Source organism: Brachionichthys hirsutus, chromosome 20 (genome assembly GCF_040956055.1).
Source record: "Brachionichthys hirsutus isolate HB-005 chromosome 20, CSIRO-AGI_Bhir_v1, whole genome shotgun sequence".
In the NCBI taxonomy this organism is placed as follows: Eukaryota; Metazoa; Chordata; class Actinopteri; order Lophiiformes; family Brachionichthyidae; genus Brachionichthys; species Brachionichthys hirsutus.
Window position 1 is genome coordinate 4439187 of NC_090916.1, and position 23949 is coordinate 4463135.

At 42.7% G+C, this 23949-nt stretch overlaps 3 protein-coding genes and 1 long non-coding RNA gene across 5 annotated transcripts; 3 read left to right on the forward strand and 1 right to left on the reverse strand.

Annotated features, from left to right (window-relative positions):
• The first annotated feature begins 1115 nt into the window (after window positions 1-1115).
• Window positions 1116-2459, forward strand: LOC137909710 (uncharacterized). The gene is made up of 3 exons (XR_011106006.1): window positions 1116-1181; window positions 1970-2099; window positions 2313-2459. It is a non-coding gene; the product is annotated as an uncharacterized lncRNA (long non-coding RNA).
• A 616-nt stretch (window positions 2460-3075) lies between these two features.
• Window positions 3076-12981, forward strand: gpcpd1 (glycerophosphocholine phosphodiesterase 1). 2 transcript variants are annotated; one of them, XM_068754169.1, is made up of 19 exons: window positions 3076-3331; window positions 3411-3495; window positions 4594-4669; window positions 4744-4785; window positions 5584-5707; window positions 5872-6106; window positions 6530-6692; window positions 6792-6921; window positions 7008-7062; window positions 7152-7244; window positions 7446-7523; window positions 7969-8005; window positions 8184-8242; window positions 8403-8468; window positions 8685-8821; window positions 9158-9293; window positions 9519-9679; window positions 10429-10478; window positions 11799-12981. In XM_068754169.1, the coding sequence occupies exons 1-19, from the start codon at window positions 3171-3173 to the stop codon at window positions 11840-11842; spliced, it is 1932 nt and encodes a 643-aa protein (XP_068610270.1). In that variant the 5' UTR covers window positions 3076-3170; the 3' UTR covers window positions 11843-12981. The 2 variants fall into 2 exon arrangements, with proteins under 2 accessions (XP_068610270.1, XP_068610269.1); XM_068754168.1 differs by lacking the exon at window positions 10429-10478.
• A 1781-nt stretch (window positions 12982-14762) lies between these two features.
• Window positions 14763-18168, forward strand: napbb (N-ethylmaleimide-sensitive factor attachment protein, beta b). Its single transcript, XM_068754170.1, has 11 exons — window positions 14763-14863; window positions 15478-15557; window positions 15748-15864; window positions 16419-16465; window positions 16770-16847; window positions 16967-17022; window positions 17260-17344; window positions 17426-17530; window positions 17604-17672; window positions 17762-17812; window positions 18034-18168. The coding sequence occupies exons 1-11, from the start codon at window positions 14763-14765 to the stop codon at window positions 18133-18135; spliced, it is 891 nt and encodes a 296-aa protein (XP_068610271.1). The 3' UTR covers window positions 18136-18168.
• Window positions 18169-20426: 2258 nt separating this feature from the next.
• Window positions 20427-23614, reverse strand: gzf1 (GDNF-inducible zinc finger protein 1). Its single transcript, XM_068753806.1, has 7 exons — window positions 22629-23614; window positions 22168-22351; window positions 21920-22089; window positions 21675-21769; window positions 21386-21553; window positions 21136-21293; window positions 20427-21062 (listed from the first exon to the last, which is right to left on the reverse strand). Exons 1-7 carry the CDS (start codon window positions 23612-23614, stop codon window positions 20427-20429), a joined length of 2397 nt encoding a protein of 798 aa, XP_068609907.1.
• Between the last annotated feature and the right edge of the window lie 335 nt (window positions 23615-23949).

Consider the following 23949-nt stretch of genomic DNA (forward strand, 5'->3'; position numbering starts at 1 on the left):
GTAGAATATCCAAAACATCTGAAAAGGACAAAACCCAAAATACAGACAGGAGTCAGAAATGGGATAAAAATGCAAGGTGCAGACATTCAGGAACCTGAGAGCAGGGGCAACACTCAGAAAGGCCAGAAACATGAGAGAAAACTTGCAGGAAATAAACTAAATACACATCTGAATGCGTAAACACGTTCACGTATTTCACATTTACTCACCTGCCTTCTGTCGTACAGTCCTGGTAAGACACTCCAAATCTCTGTTCTGCTTGTGGTTCCTAAAATGTGCAGATTCCAAACAATACTCCCACAACAATGTTCTCCAACATGGAAAGGATGCTCCAGGGTTACAGCCGTGTATCTCAGTGATACACATGCAGCTTTCCTGCTCCATCAGACTCAGTGCAGCATTTGCCCCCGTTTTGGAGATTAGGAATTGCACCGTGAAGAAATCTTAAAGGTGTATTTATTTCATGGCAATTTGAACTGTTGCCACCAACCTCGATGGCAGGGTGTATTTGCCTTTATTTGAACACTAGAGGGGGCTACAAGCTATAACTCGGTTCTAATCTGAACTGCATGCGAAGAACCTGAAACAGGTTATCCAACGTAATGGATAGTTAACAAAGTTCAAATAAACCTCATCCTCAAAATAATTATCATCATGATACACTCATGAATATAACTAAATATCTAAATTATATCTATATCTAATATCTAAATTATGTGTGCTTTTTTAAAACGCATTTTCTGCCTGACAGTTCTGTCTTGAAGCAGATTAAAAAAAATATTTACTTCTTATTATTATAACAAATTTTTTACCTGTTTAAATTGAGCGTGATTTTATCTGTTTCTTAAAAGACGCTTACATTTTATCGTGGACGATCAGTTGTTGATCAAACAGCCCATGATAGGTAGAATTATTTACCCACTGCTCAAGTTCCTTTTAGGCAAAGCACCTGATCCCAGAAGAGCAGTGTTGATGGCAGACTTCAAACGCCATCTGATCCGAGTCACGTGATCACGTTTCTTAGAAAGTTTCCTCCTTTCCGAGAAAGCGACTCACTCCTGGTCTTTATGACGTCATGATCTAAAACACCCCCCCTCTTTTTTATAAAGACCCAGCTTTGCCTTACAACTTCAAAACAAGTGTCGTCTTCACTGCGGGTGTTTCGGGTTTTATCGGCAGTGGTACGTGTAGATCGTGCAGTATAATGATCGCATGTTTATTGTGATTTATGTCCTACATCAGTTGCCGTAGGTTCGTACTGCGCATGCTCGGGTTCTAGTTTATGGTCTTGTTGTTGTAAAGCCACGCACGGGAGTAAGAGGCAATAAAGAAGCGTTACCGAAAATAAGTATCTGTTCTCCTTGCACGAACGTTTTACAGTACGTTCACATTTTCGCTATTTATAATTAATTGATGACATTGCACGCGAGACCATTCAGTGCGTGTTTAAGTTCTATTTGTGTCGCAACTTGCGTTTGTGCTAAACAAACACAATTAACTTTAATTTACAGTGTGTGACGCTGTCTGTTCCCAGTGAGGACAAAGACCGCATAACGCGACATAAAGTGAAGCAAAAATCAGGATCAAAGCGGTTTAAACCGGCTCAAGCGAGGAGTCAGCGGAAGTCAATACTCGACCAGGAACACTAAAATGTTCCTTTCAAAATAAAGGTAGCCAATACGTATCGAGAGACATCGAAGCTGGGAGCATGCCCAGTGATATTTAACATACCTTAAAATATTTATGCCATGCCGGGCTGTAACGCCGCTAAACGTTAATCAATGACTTTGCCGCAACGCAAAGTGATTGCAGACCTTTACTTTGAAACTGATATTTTCATTGAGTAAACCCGTCGCTCGTTGTGTTCGAACAAACCTTCCGGCGATGTGTTGTCGTCCTTCTGAGACTGTCTTCTTGCTGCTGTCGTCGAGAGGAAAAACACATTTCCTGCTCGGTTTGAACTTTAAAGGGTAATTATGATCCCCGTTGGACAAACTGGCCGGAGAAACGACAGATTCTGCATTATGGGCGATGCTGATTCTGTGCGAATGGGCTGAAAAAGAGCCAACTGGCGCAGCTGGAGCTGCCAAAATCCAAAGGTAAGTCCATATTTCCGTTGTTTTCCCTGCCTCGGCTGTTATTCGTCAGTGATTGCGTGTGAAATTTTTCTGATGAACTGTCTTAATAATTAATTCAGACAGTGGTTGCAATTGGCGAATGCAAATTAACCTCCAGTGCAATGCTTGTGTTATTGATTATTGATTAATTAATCAACGTCCTTTTTACATTTATAATGTGTTTATGTTTTTCAGCTTCATTTGGTTGCCAATCACTTTGTGCCAGTCCCTGCTATGGAGACGTCTCGGGTGACTCTGGCCGTCAGAGGAGAGACAGCCGCCGGTATGGGAAGCTTGACTGAAAATGCAGTTTATGACAAAAAGATTCAACAAATAAAGTGGTCAGAAAAGGAGGTGAACTTTTAGTGTTTCATATTTTTTTTATTAAAATTTCAACAATATAAAAAAAAAGTTCAAATAGAACATCTGAAAAGAAAAAGTAAAAAAAAAAAAACACACACAAAACAAACAATTCCATCATCACGGCTACTTACGAGAAAATATTCTGCAGAAAATTCATTATTGTACCATTGTTGGCTGAAAAAGGTCAAAAAATGGTTTCCACACCTGATGAAATTTCTTTTCAGAGCCCCTCATCACGCATTGTATTTTTTCTAATTTAAGATGAAACATCTCTAATCCAGTGTGATACTATGGGTGGGGCAGCATCCTTCCATTTGAGAAGGATCAGAAGACGTACCAATAAAGTGGAGAAGGCAGCAAGTTTCCGACCCCCCTGGCTTGTAATCCCAGCCCATTAACCACTACCCCAAAAAGCAGTGTGAAAGGATTCAAGGGTACCCAGGGACGTGAACTTTTGTCATTGATTCAGTGTTATTGTGAGATGTGGATCTTGAGGAGGGGAAACTTTTTTTTAGGTGTCCTTGCTCCAGCGATTTAACCATGGCAATGGTGGAAGTATGTGATCTGAGTGCTTTCTAGGCTCATATATGATTTGATTGTGAAGTCTTTGGCAAGTGATTATGCTATGATTTCAATTAAGAAGATGTCTCATTTTTACTCCAAAATATTGTTAGAAATGTAGCTGCTGTTATGATTTTCTGTCAAATGTGTGCATCAAAATGTTTAATTCAGGTGACGGGCCAATTTCAACCTTTTTTAGGCGAGGTCATTGCAGTAGTTGGGAGTTGTGAAGCTCTAGGAGAATGGAGCCATCAAAGAGCTGTGCCTTTGTGTCCCGATGGTCAAGACGGGTAGGCTTATTTTTACATGAATAATCATGTCTCCTTATATTTCTTGCTTTTTTATAAGCATTTGTTTTCCTCCTCACAGAAATACGTGGACGACAACAATCAGTGTGCCTAAAGGAGTTGCTTCCAAGTATCGCTATCTCAAAGGCATTTTCCTGCAGCCAAAGGTGAGCCCAGTAGGTCACGCTAATAGTTATGCTACTATGTTATTAAAATGAGCCAATTTACCTCCCAACTAAGTACTTTGCTCTTTTGCATGTCACGTGTCCAGCTCCTTAGAAACACATTTTTGTTTTTGTGGCCTTGCAAACTCATCTCTCTTTCAGTGCCAGTCATTTTCAGCAGAGTGCCCCAGTTTTTGCTCATTTTTCCATGTATTTCAAGCCCCACGGAATATTTTGGACTATGACTATGCAAACACCGAACCTACCAAATGAAAGATTAAAGTCTATTCTGTCATCTTCTATCATTGGCTTGAGATAGACGTCAATGGCATTGAAAGAGTTAACTGCATGTAGATGTTGAAGGCATATCTCAAATCAAAGTTCCTTGGAAATGCAAAAATATTATAGAATATAACAATGACTTTCTCCCAACTCTACTAGTGTGTGCTTTTTTTTGGTTCCTTTTATCAATTATAGTAGTATCAGATTGTGCAACATAAAAAAAATCCCCTCTGATCTGAGCTACTTTTGTTCTCACGATGAAACAATGCGAAATTGAACAATGCGACGCTCTTCAATGCTGAAACTTGCTCTGCTTGCTTTTCAGGCCTGTAAAGTAAGGTTTATATACAAGCCAACATTTTACAAGGAGGTTAATAACTTTCGATATAATTTAGTAGACTCCTAGAGCAGTAGAGCAATTTACACCATTTCTTTTTGTGGATAATAATTTTAGATAAAGGGGACCTTTTTTTAATCAGCATAATTCAGTATGTTACACTATAACTGTCCACAAGCATAATGAATTACAGAGTGGGCGCACGAACAGCTTTGGCTATAGCTATTGATGACTTAATTACAGATTTACAGCAGCTTAATGTGGAACTGAAATATTGTTTCTTCACTAACAAATCCACTTTGCAAGACTTCAACCCATGGTGGCGGACTACCCTGGGTGGGGATTGGTGAATATGCCAGTTCTAATTCTTTTCTTACACTTTGGTCCCAAGAACAGTTGGTGACCAGACCAGACCAGAAAAGTAGATCAAGGTATCTGATTTGGGGGAAAACCTAACATTGTACCAAACATTGGAATTGCAGAGTGCGGGTGGTCCCTGTCAAGTGATAGTCAAAATATGGGAGACCCATCATCAGCCCCGCACGATGAGCCCCACAGGTAATCCCTGATTGATTTGACTGCTGAGATTTACATTTTTTTTTTTTTTTTTACATGCTCTTCATTTTCTGCAGGATCACACAAGAATATTGATGATGGACAATTTGGAATTCACAGTAAGTTGGATAAAAATACTATCTCTCTATCTGAACTACATACATGTAGCACACTATCACAGAGCACACCTGATACTTTCCTCCACCCGTTCCAGCCTGCCTGCACACGATTCTTCACTTCCTTTCCACATTCTCCATCACTCTGTGCTGTTGACCTGAGGTACTTAAAGTCACTGCAGGTCACAATGTCATTTGCAAAGATCATATTTCAAGGGGCTTCCTGTCTCACCTTATCTGTTAGTCTATCCATTACTGTGTAAATCCCACTTCTACACTAAACTCCCCTGTCACTTCACTGCTGTCAAACATGTCCTGAACTGCTCCAACATACTTCCCTGCCACTCCAGACTTCCTCATGCAGTACCACAGTTCCTCTCTGGGCACCCTGTCCTCTAGATCTACAAAGACACAATGCAGCTCCTTCTGATCTTCCCTGTACTTCTACATTGTTAGCCTCAAAGCAAACATGGCATCTGTGGTACTCTTCCTCTGCAAAAAGCCATACTGCTGTTCCTCCAAACAGCAGTATGGCTGTTCCTCCGAACTGCTGTTCCTCCGAACATTGAGGCTTACACATTTGCTTAATCTGTTCAGGAACTTTAAGTAGCCCATAGGCCACTTTCTCTATTTTGCACAGCAAAGGGTTTGATGTCATCCGTTATAACCGTACAAAACAGTTGTCTGCTTCCTGCTTTTGTCTCTGACACCATTCTGTGGTCAGCAGCTATATGTAAGTAGTTACATTGTTATTTGACACCTAATATTTGTGTCTGTGTGGTGTTCCTTTTTTTTTAACAGACGGAGTCAATTGTGTTGACTCTGGGTGGCTGACATGCCAGACAGAGATCCGCCTTCGTTTGCATTATTCTAAGGTGGCTCCAGTTTATATCACTAAGAAGAAATTTAAGAAGTCTCGCTTCAGGTGAGGCCACGCTAACACAACCCAGACAAAGTTTGGCAAATCAATACATTTTTACAGCGCTGCTTTTACCCGTCCGGTTAGCTGATAATAAGAAAAGCTCAAATTGAATATCGTTCATCCTTTTGACTCATTGTTAATTTTATGCATTTGACCTACATGTTCAGAATTAAGCTGGCAATAGAGGGTGTAGAAGAGGAGGATGAGGAGGATGAGCTCACTCCTTCACCTTTGCACAAGATGGCCACCACCCTGGAGATGAGTATGATCAGTGCCAATGCCTATAATTCACGCCACTCGCAGCCTGAATGTGGGTATGCGCTGGAGCCTTTCCGGTGGACAGAATACAGCATCCATACCATGGACCCAGACAACCTCGAGCTTACCTTTGAGTTCTTTGAGGTAATGGTGATGAGAAGTAATCATGGAATATAGAAGAAGAAGCAATATGATCTTGTAACTTGTTATTTATCGAAATATCGGGTCTATAGTTGGAGCAAAGTTAGTTATGAAAACAATTATTATTATTAGAATAAATAATTGGACAAGGTGCCAGTTGTTTGGGCTTTTTAAAAATTAATCGCTGCATTTATTAAGCAAGTTTCCAACATTCACAAAGACTGTGCCGCCACCCTGGAAACAGGAAAAAATTAACCAAATATTTAGTTTCAATTGATTTTAACTGTCTATAGACAAGTGATAGCAGACCCTGGAGTGAGCATCAAAGGGATGACGTTGAGCTGCGGCTCTCGCAGCCAGTTTTTAAATACAGCAGCAAAGTCAAACAAAACATTCATCTTCTTAATTCCATCCTTTTCTTTACAGGAGGACCTCGGTGAGCATGTTGTCCAGGGCGACGTTCATCCCGGACACGTGGGCACAGCTTGCCTCCTCTCCTCGTGCTTTTCAGAGAGTGGCAAGGACAGTGGCGTGGTCACACTTCCTATAATGCGACGGAATTCCAGGAATACCATCGGCAAAGTCCGAGGTAAGATTTTGTACAGAAAACACAGAAAACACAATTCCCGACTTCATTCAAAGTCGTCACTCTTTGAGGATCAGTTCACAAACTGTAAACTCGTTTTAGTGGACTACCTGGTGATCCGACCCATCCGGGGGCTGCAGTGTGACATGAGCTCCTCGTTCACCAAGTATTGGAAGAAAAGAAGTACTCTGGATGTTGGTCACAGAGGTGCTGGCAGCTCACAAACAGCCAAGTGAGTCAAAATACCATTAGTAGGGCTGTGGTGTGTCGTGTGCCGCCGGCTACGGTCAACAAACTCTACTTTGACTGGTTTAACAGGCACCACAGAGTCAAGGAGAACACGATAGCCTCTTTCAAAAGTGCTGCTAAGCATGTAAGATATGCAGAACATTAAAGTAGGAATGTAAGTATGTAGTTAGAAAGGAAATCTGCTTCAACTGCATGTCAATTCTGTTCTTGTAGGGTGCTGCTTTTGTAGAGTTTGATGTCCACCTTTCCAAGGATTTTGTTCCCATCATATACCACGATATGTCCTGCTGCATATCTACCATGAAGGTAAAAGAAAGACCTATTGTGATTTCAAATAAACACGACAATAATTGTTACATTTAAAAACAATGCTACATTTTCTGTTAGTATTATGTCCTACTTAACTTATACTACTTGAGTCAAATTTAGAGAAGCACTGTTTTGTTTTTCTTTTGTTTCTTTTTACAAATACTGATATTTAATGCATTTTTCTTTTCCTCTTGGCAGAAAAATGACAAGAATTCTCAGGAGCTTATCCAGGTGCCGGTCAAAGACTTGACATTCGATCAGCTGCAGCTTCTCAAGGTACACACGCACACACACACACACTGACAGACATGCTTAGATGAGCAGGCTTGTTCAACTAATGTATCTGTGTTCAACAGTCAAACCGTTTTGGTAAACAGATGGGTTATAGAACTAACGCTTGAAATAACCACATCACTCAAGAACAATTCAAATATATTTGCTGTAACATGTCAGTGAATACTACGATCTCATTGGCTGTGTCCTTGGGCTCAAAATTTCTTCAAGATAAGGCGGTTGTTTTGTCTATAATCCTGCTGACAGACTAGGACGGGGCACAGAACACATAACCTCCTTGGCAGAAATCAAAATCTATTAATGATTAAAACGCTGAATTGTGAAATGCAACCGAAGCCGCCGTGCTTTATCCTGCGCCATGGCTCTGCTGAGGAAAGCGTAGAGTTGAACATGTTGCATTTAATGAGTGCTTTTCTTTATTGCACAGCTGGTTAATGCCACCATGAAAGAAAACGATGACAAAGGTAAACCTATTGTTCCGTCTCCGCTTCCTGACACTCGCATGACGTGCTGATAAATGCTGTGCTTTTGCTGTTTCGTGGATGGAATGATGCTACGAGCGATGTGACGCCGCATTAATGTTTAAGGGAGTCGGCAGGAGTTCGTTGTTGTGAATTAACAGCAATTTGGATTCTTTTGCAGATTTGCAGGATGAGGAAGATGAAATTGATGAGCACCAGTCATTCCCCTCACTCTCACAGGTAGAATACTCGTTGGTCATAATGAACTTTAAACAACTTTAATAGTATTTTTTCTGTAATTGGTTATGAATCAGTTATTACCTACGTGTTCCATTGTGGCATTTTTGTCTTTCTCATGTCAAAGTCAGTAAATTTCTTCGTGTTCTTCACGCCTCTGCAGATTTTTCAATCTATTCCTGAGCATGTGGGATTCAACATTGAGCTGAAATGGATTTGCCAGCTGAAGGTCGGTATACTTTGATAATGAGGTCATAATGCTTAAGACAAAACCCTCGGAACAAATTGTGGTCTTAAATTGACGATTATCTGTATTCAATAAATACATCTGAAGGCGTGTCCCCTAGAACAAACTGCACTTTGTATTTTGAGTCAGGTTTATGTGTGAAATAAAAATGTCTTTTCTTGATGAGCTCATGAGGTTGGTGCTTTTTTTTATTGACAGGATGGGACGTGGTATGAAAACGTGTCATCATACTTCAACATGAATACCTTCCTCGACATTATCCTGTCCTGCGTTCTTCAGAAAGGAGGAAAGAGACGCATTGTCTTCTCCTCCTTTGATCCCGATATCTGCACAATGTAAGCGCCGTTAGCTTCTGAGGAGCGCCCAGATTTCCTGAGCAAATGAAATAAAGCCATTTTAGACGAGACCCTCCCTCTCGACTCCCCCCACATTAAAGGGCTAATGCCAGTAATGTTGTTTACACCTGAGGAATATATTTAGAGTGACCAGTCTATTTCTGTTACTGCGCCTCATGGAGTTACCTTACATCTGAGATACTGTAGGCCATGCTTCTCAAACACACGATTGCATGAATGCAGAGCGTTTAAAACGCAGCTACCAGTAACTGCACGAATTTATCTCTAACAGAGTTCCTCAACTCCTGCTGACATCTTTTCATGCATTTCCATCAGGGTGCGTCAGAAGCAGAACAAATACCCCATCCTCTTCTTGACTCAGGGAATTACAGAGGCTTATCCTGAGATGATGGACATCCGCTGCCAGACCACTCAGATTGCCATAAATTTTGCCCAGAGTGAGAATCTTCTGGTGAGCATATTATTTTATTTTTGATTTTTAAAATGTCTTCTTTGGTTGACAGAAATAGTCGACACAAACAAGTTAGCCAACATAACCTCTGCACTAAATGTCTAAGGCAAGTCTAAGTGGCTCATTTGGTCCAAACATGGCGTCCAGCCAGCTCAGCAGCAGAATGTGACAGCATTGCTTAAGTAGATATTAAACAAGATCCCTTTTTTCTTCCCCTCCCTGTAGGGGATCAATGGTCATGCTGAGGACCTGCTGAAGAGCCTTTCCATCATTGAGGAAGCCAAGACTAAAGGACTGGTGGTGTTCAGCTGGGGAGACGACAACAACGACGCTGAGAACAGAAGGATGCTGAGAGAGCAGGGACTGAACGGCGTCATTTACGACAGGTACGTTGGTGCCGTCGTGAATGTCGGCCCTCAAGACTTTCTGCCCATCAACTTGAGTTTCAGTGTGTTTTCGGCTCAGGAGATCATTGTTGTCTCGTCACCAAGTCATGAGTTCGGCCTCCAGGGTTTGTGTGTTAGTGGTTCTTTGATCACGTAAAACGTGAACCTCTTATCTTATCACTACACTATCTTATTTTCAGTGTCTTAATCAAGTCGTGTCTGTCGTGTTTGCTGTCTCTTCCATGGACCTGACCCACCAGGTCCATGGAAGAGACAGATCGGCTACCAACAATAGATTGTAGAGATTATTTTATAACCTTTTAGTCCCTTTTGTAAATATTTTGAAAAGGCTTTACTATTGTCGTATGAAAAAAACGAAACAATAATTGTTGTTCAACCCAGTTAGAAACTGGCACAGGTCTGGTAATCTCCTCTGCTCTTCTTGTTTGGAGAAATAACCTCTCTCTAAGGCGGCAATCGTGTTTACGCTTTAAACCAGCTTAAAGTTTGAATCTTAGGTTAACAGAATTAGACTGTGTTTGCGCTGGATTTAGAAACGCTGCGAGGTAAGCAGGGAGTGTTTGTTCAGCTCTTTCAGTTCTGTTTTCACAGTATTGACATTTGACCCGTATAGAATGGCTGCACTTTGCCCTAGACTTGTGACAGACTCCTGCTGAAAGCAGATGTTTGACAGCAGACTCCAGATGTTTTGCCATTTCTCATCCTTTTACTGTGGATCTTTCTTCCAGAATTTGTGAATGCTTGGTGCCACATAGCCACTCAAGTCCTCCAGATTCCCGTAATGTCTCTCTGGTTCCTGACTGTGGCTTTTGTTAATTTACTCGTCTCATGGTTGGTTTCAACCTTAAACTGCCTGAAATCTTGGTTCTTTTACTTATTAATCGTCAATGATGCAAGGCAGCTGGGCCTCTCAAGCAAATCTTTGTAACACACTTGTCGCTTCAGTGGCAAGGATTGTTTCAGCTTTACAGTATTTCTTAAAATGCTGATTGGTCAACTGCCCTGTGGATCATTTTTGAGGATCTGCTTGGAAAGACCTTGTTTCATGTTGGCTTTCAGAATTCTTGATATTGAACCTGCTGTTTTATTTAGCGAATGGCTTGTTGATTGCACGCCACGGCGCTCGTTGACCTGTTTGCTGACCTGCACGTCACGAAGCACCAAAATGCTATGAGTTAGACACTTGTATGTTGGTCCAATCCCAGTTCACCCCTTTACCCTACCAAATATTTCAGAAGCAACAATAGAAAAACGTAATTGTGACAATTGTGTGTGTAAATAAAGATTTTAGAAGTATGATAAGCTTTTGGCCAGCTTAGTTTACTGCCATAGGAAACATAACAAACATTGCCAGAATTGCTGGTGTGTCTGTGTGTGCTTGCGTGCGTGCGGCTTCTAGCTAAAAGGCTAATGTTACATCAGTGTACACTGACGGAGTGACGTCACGGCTGATGGAGTCGTCTTGACCCATCTGGGCTTCTTAGGGGTATCTGCCCTCATGCTGGAGGCCAAAGGAAGGGTAAGGGTGGAAATAAGAAATGGGATTGGGCCGCTATGCTTAGCGTGACCATTTAAAGCTGCTGAAGAGAATGGATCAACTAATGGAGCTGATCATGAGTCATTTTACTGCTCTCAAACCAATGATTCCTCCTCCCAGGAATGCGGCGCATGAAAAGCAGTCTGACGCAATCACTGCCTCTCTTTACAGCAGAACTGGAGCATTCTTTATTCCAGTGGCTGTTTTTTTGTCTTACTTATGACTGTAGATGTTTTTCCTACCATAGTTTTTCTTCTACTCTGGTGCAAAGCGACTATTGAGAATGATCGTTTAGCGTGTAGCACATTGCACAAGACATTCATGACAGCAAAACTGTAATTTAATATAATAAATAGTTTAACACACTGAAGTTTCCTAAGAGTTTTGTGTGACCGCTGTGGAACACTTGATCGTCTGACTTAAGCGTGATTTTTATAGAACATCATTATATGGTGGATCAAGGATTGCTCTGCAATCTTATTTCTTAATAGCGGATGGAATGCATGAAGAAGCTCATGAAACACCAGATCAAACTGACGAAGGTCTCCTTCTCTTCTCCAGTATCTGTGACGACCAGGGAGAACAGCCGAACATTTTCAAGTTAGAGGAGCAGCACTCCCTGCAGGAGGTTATTACGGAGGAGACCCTGAAAAGCACCGCCGCCGCCGGCTCGGCCTGCCGCTGACCTGGAATTGGGAAGAGAAATGTTTTCCCTTCACTCATTGACAGATTGTTTATTTAATTGAGCAATAAATTGAATTTACGAACATACAGGAAAACAAACACTTATGCTTAAAAAAAAAAGGAGCCGGTCTGTCTGTATTTTTCCATTATTTATCTTCATGGTTTATGACTGCTTTCTGTTGAAACAGGTGGATTTTTGTCCAAAAACAAAGCCGTCCGCGGCATGTTTTTGTTTCGCTATGCTTTGGGAACAGAACATGTTGTGCAGAAGTCGTGGGGACGATGCCAAATTAGTAGATGATGCTGGTGTTTATTTAGAGGCTACTTGCTAAATGCTGACACTTTACAATAATAAAAGTCAGTAAACTGTTAACTGCATGTCAAAGTTTGACAGAAAACAAATTTACGCTGTTTTTATGTTTTTGTTATGTTTTCATGCAGAGAGCCATTTCGTTTTCATTCCAAGGTCTAGCCAAGTTGCGCGAGGTCTCGGTTGCCAGACACAATAGAACAGATTACAAGGAGGCCGTTGTCGTCGACAGCTGCTTAAGGATGTCGTGCTTCGTGTCATTTGCTAAGAGAAAATTGAGCTGTTTGATTTCTACAAAAGGAGAAGAATGTGCCGTTTTCCAAAGTTCACACGTCGTAGGCTGAACGGTGTGACGCACTCGTCTTTGGTTTTCCTTTGAAAATCTTCAATACCTCAGCGGTCATCCATGAGACTGGACTTGGATTGAGATATCTGTATAGAATGAACAAATCTCTTGGTGGATGTTTTTTTTCTTTTTGTTTGTTACGTTGAAACAAATACTTTCATTATTAAAATGGTGCTTTGGGTTAATGCAATGATTATACTCCACAAACACATCAAAACAAATCAATTTTACTACAGTGACTGTGTATGTCTTTGTTAAAAACTGTGGAATCTTGATTTATGCATGTTCTGCATATCCATCTCAATGAATGAATTGCATAACTTTGGGGGAACGAGGTTCCTCATGTGATATAATCTTCCACCTCAGGACAGATGAGTGTAGAATGGAAATAAAAGTGAAACCTGTATTTGTGTATTTTGTCTTTTTCTTTCTTTTTTTTCCCACATTTCATTTTCCTGCAGGCTCATCTTGCTCTTGAAGAGATGCAGTGGTTGCTTTGTCACTGAGTTGTTGATCATTTGATCTGAAATATTTTGCCATAGGCATTCTATTCTGTTACCGTAATCAACAGAGATTATTTAAAAATTATAATATTCAACTCGCGGGCCTAGATTATGAAACAGGCATGGAACGTGTCTCTTTACGCAGCTGACTCCGCATAGCAACGCGATAATGTTTGAATAAACTACTGCAAAAGGGGGAATGACCTTTCTACATTATGAGTCAAACGGCACACCTTACGTTGCAGGCCTGTGGCTTGGTAGAGCATGAAAGCTATGAAACCTGTCTTTCCAGCAGCAGAAGGAGCATTTAGCTTCATACAGATACTTAACATGATTGAAAGAGTTTAACATTTAGCTTTGGAATTTGAAGGCTTGACACGCAGTACCCGCTTGGTTTATCTGTTAAATATCATTATGAAGCCAAATAAATATTGTTCGGTCTGGAAATGCCCAACATAACATACTTCAACATAATTCCAGCCACACTGTACTGACTTATAATAATGATTTATTTTAAATAGTTTGTTTACACTTATATGAAACCATCTCACAATAGTGTGTAATATAATAAGGCAATAGGATAATCAGCTGGGCCCTTTTCAGTTTATCTAGATATCTTGATTTAAATAATAATCATTCATTATTGAAATAATCTCTCGCTTGTAAATAAAGTTGTTACACAGATTACATTTTTCTTTTCTTTTCTGGGAGCTCTCCAGTGCCCCATCCTTCTCCGGAGCTTTTCTTAACCCACCGCGGGCCGGTGGATGGGGACCCCTGGTGTACAGGAAAATGTCACCTGAACTGTAATGTTTTAGCGCCTCCTGTAGGACAAATATATGAATTACTAATTATAAAGCTTCAGTATTTTTTTATTTTTTTTATTTTTTGCAAAGGTGAAAATAGTTTGAAAATGTAAATATAGCAAATTAATGTGTGTGCTAATATAAATATAATAAACATTATCCCCTGGCAACCACGGCATGTCGGCAGAGCAAATCAACCTTCTTATTTAAGGTTGTTTGCATGTTCAATTTAATAAGATTATAAACGCAACACCATTGGCACAAACAAAATGCAGCTCACAAAACGCATTTTATGTCTCGCTTTGAATAAAAAATAAAAATTCAAGAGTAGAAAATGATGGCAAACACTTAACAATAGTTAAATGACATTAAATAAAACATACCTGCCCAAATTAGTTCAGAAATAACATAGGTAGAATGTGTATAATAAAATAAAACCCAACATTAAAAAAACAAGTGTAGTAGTGTTAAGGTAGAACGGAATATTTGTCTGAACAGTAATGGCTATATAAATGGTTAAGTGTAGGTATTATTCTTAATTCATTTCAATTAAATAATTGTATTTTTATCATCTTGAAAAAGTTTAACAGAAAAGCAAATAAAAATAATAAAAATAAAATATAATTACGTGAATTGCGACGACAAATCAAGGGAAAAAAGAATGGCTCCACGTTTCACCGGGAGTTGTAGTTTCTTTTGTTCTGAAGTCAACCATGTCTCCCACTCAGAGCACTCCAACTCCCGCGATGACCCGAGACTCGCTAAGCCCCTGGCACGCCCACGTTTAATAAAGCCTGTAATCCTCAGTGTGTACACAGCAGAATCCTCTGCGGTTGATTCCCTCCGGACAAGTTTGTTTCAAGTAAAGGCGATAAAATGGACAACTCTGGGAAGGAGAAAGAAGCGATTCAGCTAATGGCCGACGCTGACAAAAAAGTCAAGTCGTCCGGCTCTTTTTTGGGAGGCATGTTTGGAGGGTAAGACGGCACTGCACCAAAGAACAAACGGCTAGCAAGCGGAACTGTCAGCTGCAAAGTTGGCACTCAGCCGACATGCGCGGGGTAATTTATTCAGCTAGGCATCGACATGCTAATTAGCAAAAGCGAAGTTATAATGCATTTTAAACCAGAATGAAATAACACATTTAATTCGGCATAATAATGTGTGTGCAGGAGTTAGCTGCTATCTTTGTAAACAAACGACGCCTGTGCTGCACAGAGCGGAAGCTAGGGCTAATTTAGAGGGTTGACAATGCACTTTTAAGTTTATTTGCATATTACCTTTCATCTACATTACACAAAAACTATAATTTTGTAACTCATCGTTATTATATTGTACAGTTGTTGTTTTTTCATAATTCAGACAGTTTAAATTTGAGCATTTATTTTTAGCTAGGCACGTTCCTTCACTATATGGAGTTACAATAAATAGCTTGAACTACTCCTGCTTTCGCCAGCGCAACTTTATCAATATACCTGGATATATACACATATTTACTACATGCATCGTATATAAGGACTTTATGAATATAAGTATCTGCTCCAGTTTTGTGAATGTGTTTTTTTTTATTTTCTTTCCTGTCTTTGTCTAGAGGACCTCATAAAGTGGAAGAAGCGTGCGAGATGTACTGCAGAGCTGCGAACATGTTCAAGATGGCCAAGAACTGGAGCGGTGTGACGAGCTCATTTCTACAATACACGCTAAAATGATTGATTTAAACCCCTCCGGTTATACGTCAGTGTTTAATTTATTGTGTTTGACGCTATAACCGAAAGGTGCTGCACGTGTGGGGGGGGGGAAAAAAAAGAAAAGTCCTCATGTAAAACTGTGAGTCTGTTAAAATGTTTCTGTCTGTCTGCAGCTGCTGGAAATGCGTTTTGCAAGGCGGCACGCCTCCACATGCAGCTGCAGAACAAGCACGACGGCGCCACCAGCTTCATCGACGCAGGCAATGCTTTCAAGAAGTCTGACCCCAACGGTACGGCCGTAACATAATGAAACTCCTTCGTGTGAAATGTTGACTCTGAAGAGCTTGAGGCTGTCGCTGCTGTCGTTTAAGACACCCGTGGTGTAGAGACTTCCTCTTCGAGAGTGTTTTCATCGTCATCATCATCGTGTATTTTTCAGGAATACTGAATGCCATGACGTCCATCCGTTCATTCATTAAATAAGGGCTTTACTACAGACAGCTCAAGCTGATTAGTTGCTTTGCTTTTTATGCTTTAAGCGATTAATATGCACGACTCATTGCGTGACATTTACAATGAGCCAAGTCGCGGTGCTCTTCCTCACTGCCTGGATTTATTCAGTATTCTCCTGAATATATATTTAGGCGTTGGTCTGGGTGTCGTAGCCGGTTTGTGTGTTTGTCTTGTGATTATGTGTTGTGTATAAAACCTGCAAAACTATTTTTCCCCCTCCCTCATTGAAGCCGGTTAAAATATCCCAGCATGTTTTTTTTCAGGGTTCTTCTTAGATTAGATCAACTTGATTTCTAACTGTTCCCTCCTCTTCCCTCTATGCTGTCAAAAGAGGCAATCAAGTGTTTAAATGCCGCCATCGATATTTACACTGACATGGTAAGACGACTCGGAAAGGGACTGTGGAGGAAAACATTGATGCACATCAGTATTTGGATTTTGTGTTGTTCATCAGTGATCTAAAATATGGTGTTTGAATTTATTTATTTAAAAAAAACAAATAACAAATCCTAACGTTCTGACTGGAACCTGCTTTTTGTTTTCTTGAACTTCAGTCGCAACATCAACAGGATTTGCTCGTGCGTCGATGTTTGTGGCTGAAGTGTTTTGTTCTGGGTAACGCGGCGCTTTCATTGATCATAGATCCAGTTAGTATTGATTTCTCCTCTTCCTCCTCCTCCAGGGAAGATTCACCATCGCAGCCAAACACCACATCAGTATCGCAGAGGTCTACGAGTCTGAACTGGTAGATATAGAAAAGGTAATGTCACGCAGCCGAAGTTTGCAACGTCGGTTAATCTCACGAATAAATGTTTACCACCATTGTATGCTATTTGTTTTCGGGGGGGGGGGGGGACACATGATTCTTCTTCTGCAAAGGCCATTGCTCATTATGAACAAGCAGCTGACTACTACAAAGGAGAAGAATCTAACAGGTGCGGTTCTGTTTCTTTTCCTAAGTGTTTTTTCTTCTTAGAAAATCAATGAATGAGTGAAATAATTTGTATATTATTTTATATATTTATGTATATTTATATGCTTGATATGTACGTACTCACTCACAGCTCTGCTGCCAGTGCATTCCGCTTGTCACAGCGGTTTCTTTTTGCTAAACACACACTTTATTTAAATGAGTTTTGTCTTGTACCGACTGTATTTACTGTTTTTCTTAGTTCTGCCAACAAGTGTCTGCTGAAGGTGGGGGGTTACTGTGCTCAGCTGGAGCAGTACCAGAAGGCTATTGAGATCTACGAGCAGGCATGTACACGTTGCGTTTCCTCCGTCGGCACTGAACCGGCGACCTTTCTGACGCGTCCTGTGTGATCGGCACGCACGCAGGTTGGAGCCAACACGATGGACAACCCGTTGCTGAAGTACAGCGCCAAAGAGTATTTCTTCAAAGCCTCTCTGTGTCATTTCATCGTGGATGAGCTCAACGCTAAGGCGAGTTCATACCGCGGTCGATCGGCTCGGGGGGAACGGTGGGGAGAATAATAACACGCCGATGTCTCCGCAGATCGCTGTGGAAAAATACGAGGAGATGTTCCCGGCTTTCTCGGACTCCAGAGAGTGCAAACTGTTGAAGGTAACTCGCTTGGAGCTCTGAGGAATTGTACGTTCCCCTCTTCATCTGTTCATTTTCCATGAATGTTTTTTTTTTTATTGTCCTGACAGAAACTTCTTGAGGCTCATGAGGAGCAGAACAGCGAGGCGTTCACAGAGGCAGTAAGTCTCGTCTATACCCGAGAAAGTTCTCAAGTTTGTCGGCTCCCTCGTGTTCATGGCTGGATCTCCTGGTCTCCCAGGACTTTGTGTTTATGAGACGGATGCAGTGAATTTCTGTACCCATGTATACCCGAGACTCTACTTCTCATTTACAGCATCATATCATGTAACTGCAAATAACCAGCAATGAATAAAGATTCACGCCGTTTGTGTGACTTCAGGTCAAAGAATTCGACTCGATCTCACGCCTGGACCAGTGGCACACAACCCTCCTGCTGCGCATCAAAAAGAGCATCCAGGGTGATGAAGGCGATCTGAAGTGAGGAGGGAACCCAGCGCCAAGCATGCTTTCACACACACACACGCACACACACACACAGTGCAGCACCTGATGGCTGAATTCTCCACTGCTCACTGCTATACTGTACTATTTTAGCTTTCCCTTTGAATCTAGTCAAAATGCAAATGCTCTTGCCCAGGGGACTGCTGCACCCCTATTCTAACTCAGTCTGTCTCCTGGGGGGGGGGGGGGTCAGACCTGTATACAGTACTATAAAGAAACTGACTTTAGTATTGACAAAGGCACTGCATGTTTGTACAGTTATTGTTTCTTGGGTCAGATGGATTCTTTTTTTTGGTGTGTGATTTGTTTTTAACGGTCTGTATAGATTTCAAGAATGTATCATTACATATTTTTATTATTATTTTTTATCCATTTGAGATGAGCGATCCGATCAGTCGATGGGGGTTCAAAGTCATGAGAGCAATGCAAAAGTGACTGCTTCAATTGTATTCCCGACGGGGATAGACTCTTCTTAAAGAAGGGCAAAGATATGCAAAACGTGTCGACTGTTAAACATTTGCACCCAGAATCATTCGTACGTGTTGATTTACTTTAGAGTTATTACTGTCACATGTTTTGGGGGTGGCGTGCGTTACTAGTCACTCCTCTCGTACCCGTCTTTGAAGACTTGCCTCCCCGTCGACTCGGTTGAGCATGTCGCTGTTTCTGGGGCTGCCTGGTTACTTTCAGTCGTGAGAGCCAGACCAAAGTTTTTACTCGGGTCAGTCGCCCTGCGTATCCAACTCCTTCCAGGCGGAATGACAACGGAGCTACGATGTGACCTGTCTGCTTGTGAATGGACCAGAATAATGATGTAGCCCAGCTGTGTTATTCTGCTTTGACCTCCCTTATGCTGCCTTCACGTGGTGTCGTAATTGTGGTAAATGCCACTTTGTCGAGTCAAAAATTGCACATGAACGCCCCCCCCTGAAGTCGTATTTTCCACTGGAGAATCGGGAATTTATTTTGATGCCCGAGTTTCTGAGATGATAACCTTTGACCTTTCAAAATGGCCGGCAGTTTATGCCACAACAAAATCGCATGAACAGGACGCGCTCGTAATTAGCAAGCGGTAAGGATCATCTTTCCGAGAGCACTTGAAGGCAGCATCACTCCGCAGTAATGATGCAGGTAATAAACTCCCGTCTGCCTTTTAAATCTATTCATGTTCAAGTTCATTATTTTTGGGAAGGACATTTACATTCTAAAATGATTTATTGCCAGACATCTTTCCAGTTGAGGCAAAACATGTTTTATTCCTTATTCAGCCTGAGTTGTTACATTTATTGATTAGATTAAATGAGTACATACTTATATATTGTAAAATTACCAAATTACAATACACCGTTATGCCTTGGTGATGAGATCCCAAGTAAATGAGTGTGACATTCAGTGAACCATCAGTACTGTTGAAATGAAACACTTCATTATAGTCGTCGTGACGCAGGATCAGAAGAACAAATTCAGTGATTTCAAAATAGAATAAATAAAGGAAATGCCATTTTTAAGTCAACCTTCTCCCAGATGAGTACAGCGATTCCTCTCCTATCGTGGTGAGATGGGAAAAATTGTGAAGTAGAGGCGAGATAGTTATATTATTTACGTATATATTTACACTTTACGAACCGCCCCCACACTGTTATCAACCCTCCCTGGACTAGTACCCTTTCCCACCAAATTATAAGCACAGTAGAGTTGTATAATGGAAATATAAGACATACATGTTAAATTAAATACAGGACCATGAAAAACATGTATTTACATTCTAATGTACATCGCTGCTGTTTTCCTCTTCTTCGTCGTTACGATCCTTCTGCGATATGGCAGAAGGAAAAGAATCGTACAGCTTCCTCGGCTTCTCATGTCCGAGCTCAGCGATCCACATTATTAAACCATTTTTATCGACACCTTATTTCGCAACATAACCTTTTTCGCCGTTTTAGTTCACAGTGAGTCTTCCTAATTTTTGCCGCATCTTTTTTAACGTATCGCACTGTGAACTAATTTAAACCGTATTCACGTGCGACGGACACGTAATTACACCACGCAGAGCGAAGTGTATGAGAGGGAATTGGAAATGCCCTCTGGGATTAATACAGGATTCTGATTCTGAAATCCAACGAGATCGGATATAATGTTTTTTAGATGTACTGAGGAAGCGACGTAGAGGGGGGGGGGGGGGGCACTGTACTTATATTTACATGCGTTTGCATTTTCTACACAGCATGTTGAGCTGGAGCTACCTCAGGCCTCAGGTCCAGCAGTAGAGACTCATCCGACGGTGACAGTCTGAATATCGGGCTGCGTGCCTTTCTGCGCAGACGTTTCATTCTCTGGAACTGGAGCCAAACTGGTCTGTGAAGCGATGGCTTCCAGGATGGCTGATGTGGAGGTTCCTGGGACCTCTAAGACCGGCACGAAGGTGCCGTCAGAGACGGGAACTGAGAGGGTGGGAACTTCAGAGGACAAAGGAATAGTTTGAGACACGGACACCGGCATGGTGAATTGGACAGGGATGGCTGACCCATCTAAGGAGATGACGCCGCTTCCTGTGCCGTCGGTGGTTAGGATGGGCTGGAGCTGGGTCCCCGGCGGCACCTCGGCTTGGATGACGGTGATCCCGCCGACGGCGCCGTGGCTGACCAGAGCAATGGCTCCGTGAGACGCCCATTCAGAGTGGATAGTGACCGGCTCAGCCGGCACCGCAATGGAGTTGGCGAGGGTGGCACCGGTGCCGCCAGCAGCATCGGTGCCACCAGTCACAACACTGTTTAGCACGGCACCCTTCTTCCCCGCTGCTTCAGCGTCGTCAGTCTTTCCCTTAGTGGGGCTCTTGGCCTTTTTGCTCTCCAAATTTCCCTCCAGCACCACGAGGTACGTCTTCCAGGGAGCATCTGAACCATGGATCTGAACGTTAGAAGAGCTCATGTTAAGGTTGAAGCACCCTTTCCGTTCACCGCAGGAGGGAAAGCGTGCTCACCTTGGCGTGTCTGCGGAAGGTGGACTTGTCCGTGAAGGTGCGGCTGCAGAGGCCGCACATGTAGGGCTTCTCTCCCGTGTGGATGCGATGGTGTCTCTGGAGGGCGTTGAGCTGCGTGAAATGCTTGGCACAGTCTTTGCAGCTGTAAGGACGCTCGCCTGACAAATCATATCCAAGAGGGACGGTAGTGTTAATAGAGGAGGGAAGGAAATATATATATATATACACATGATGGCTGAAGGAGGAGTACCTGTGTGTACTTTTACATGCTGGTGGAGGGAATTCCTCTGAGCGAAGCCTCGGCCACACTCGTTGCACTTGTACGGCCTGGAGCCCGTGTGGATGTTCGAGTGGTGCCGCAGGTATTCTTTACACGCGAAGCTTTTGCCGCAGTCTTCGCACATGAAGGGCTTCTCTCCTAAACGATGACAAAAACAGCGACATTGGGTGCGTGCGCACAGGCCTAAACGCCTAATGGTGAAAAGGCAGGATAAATATACCCAACACCCACCCCCTTACGACGAAAGGCAGACGTTTACCTGAATGCGACCGCTTATGATAGATCAGCATGTGTTTCTGAGTGAAGCGGGCGTCGCACTCGTCGCACGCGAATGGCTTCTCTCCTGTGTGAGTCCTGTAGAGCAGATGCGGTTAGCGTTCCTCTCTTCCTCGCTCTTCTCATGCTAAATTATTCCTTTCCGAGCCAACATTAAAACCTTTTTAATCTTCCGATTTGTTCTTTATCTGTTTTCACTCCATCGGCCGGCGAGAGAGCTTCCCGTACCTGCGGTGCATCTTGAGGGCGGAGTTTTGGGTAAACTTGGCGCCGCAGTCGGTGCACTCAAAAGGCTTTGCTCCCGTGTGCGTCCTCTCGTGGAGCAGCAGGGCCGTTTTGGAGCTGAGCGTTTTCCCGCACTCGTGGCAGACGTGCCGCTGGTTGCTGCGTTCGTGAACCTGAGAGGCAACAAAGCAAAAACGATCAAATCAGTGAAAAAAAAGAACTCGTTGAATGTTTAATTCTACCACCCTCACCTGTCGCTGGTGGCGGACGACATCCTTCTTTCTTTTAAACGTTTTGGAGCAGCAGTCGCAGGGGAAAAGCCTCTCGGTGCTGTGGACGTGCTTCTCGTGGATCTTCAGGTTCCTGCGGTTAACGAAGGTTTGCTGGCAGATCTCGCAGCGGTAGACGACGTCTGCTTTCAGCCCGTGGTAGGTACTGGCCGAGGAATCGCAGGAACGTCAGAACACAAGCGCTAGCATTTTAAAAACGCATGAATAATCAACTGACACGGCCCCAGTAAAGATCTCAGCTCTAGAAACATGACATTATGTTGTTTTAAATGTTAAACACTTAATCCTAACCCGAAATGTCTTATTTTGACTAACTGATTATTTCTTGCTGCTGCAGCGTAGAGAAATACTTTCAATAATTTTAAGACATTTTCTTCTTAAATTACTTAATTTCCTGTATTCCATGCATCGTCCTTTCCTACCTGATGTGCTTCAAGTAGCTTTTCTCATAGTGGAAAGTCCGTTGGCACTTATTACACAGGAACTGGGCCTTGGATGCTCTTTGTCCGCCCTTCTTCTTCCCATCTTCATCCTCTTGCCCCCCCGCGTCCGGAGTTAACGACGGCGTGCCTTCGTCATCGTCACTCTGCTCTTCCTCTACGCATTTCCAATCGAGCATGTCAGACTCCAGAACTCCCGACGATGACTCGTCTCCTTTCTCTGCCCGGTTCAGCGGTCGAGTTTCCGCGTCACTCCCGTCCTCACCCTCGCCTGCATCTCCATTGCCGACTCGGTTTTCATTGTTAAAATCCTCCTGCTCGTCTACCGAAGGCCCCTGAAGGCCTCTATGGCCAGCCATGCCCCGCCTCAGCCTTCTTCCTCGTCTCTTTTCATCCGTTCCCGTTTTCTTGACCTTGCGTCTTTTCGAAGCAACTTCTTTTTCGGAGCTCCGTGGAGACAGCCGGCGCCTCGGGGTCACGCTTTCAGGCTGCTGCTTCCCTTTGGCCCTTTTCTCTCCGTGCAGGCCATCTTCGTCAACAACCCCCGGCGCAGACGTGTTCCTCGTAGGACGCTGAAGGATTCCGGCGCTCCTTGCTTCGTCACAAACCTCCACCAGATCTTCGCAGCCCAAATATTGCGCCGCAGCGAAAACTTCTCCAATTTCATCTCTCGCGACCTCGACTTTACCGGTGTAGACGAATTCCAAAAATTTAGTGAAGTAGTTGCAGCGCATATTTGAGAGTACTACTTTTTCTCGGGGGGCGTCTTGGGAAAGAAGGATATTCTTGAAGTAGCTGCTGGATGCTGCGAGCATCACCTGGTGGCTCTGGAACTCCTGCACATCTCCCTGGTAGTCCACCTGCACCGTCACGTCACTCAGCTGCCCCTGCAGCATAAACTGATGCAGGCAGGCCAGGACGTTATGATGGTGGGACTTAGAAGTGAGCCGGATGACGTTGACCCCCATTATTCATTTGTGTTCCTGAGAGAGAGAAAAAATAAATGCAGGGAGCGGTGACTTGAAATGCTTCCTTTAGTTATGCGTTATTTGAATTACCCTCTGCGGTTATCAATGTAGGTTTATTGGAGAATAAAGGGAGTGGAATGGAGGAGTTCCATAATTTAGGACGTAAAGTTTGTTTTGGGTACAAACTGCTTGATACAACAACCAGCAACACAAAAACAATCACATGAAATTAGCCGAGAAGTTAGTTAGCTCTTTCCACACCCCGAATGAGGCTAACATTATGCTTCTTAATTTGCCAGCTTGCTAAAATAGTCATCATTTCTGACACAAGGCGC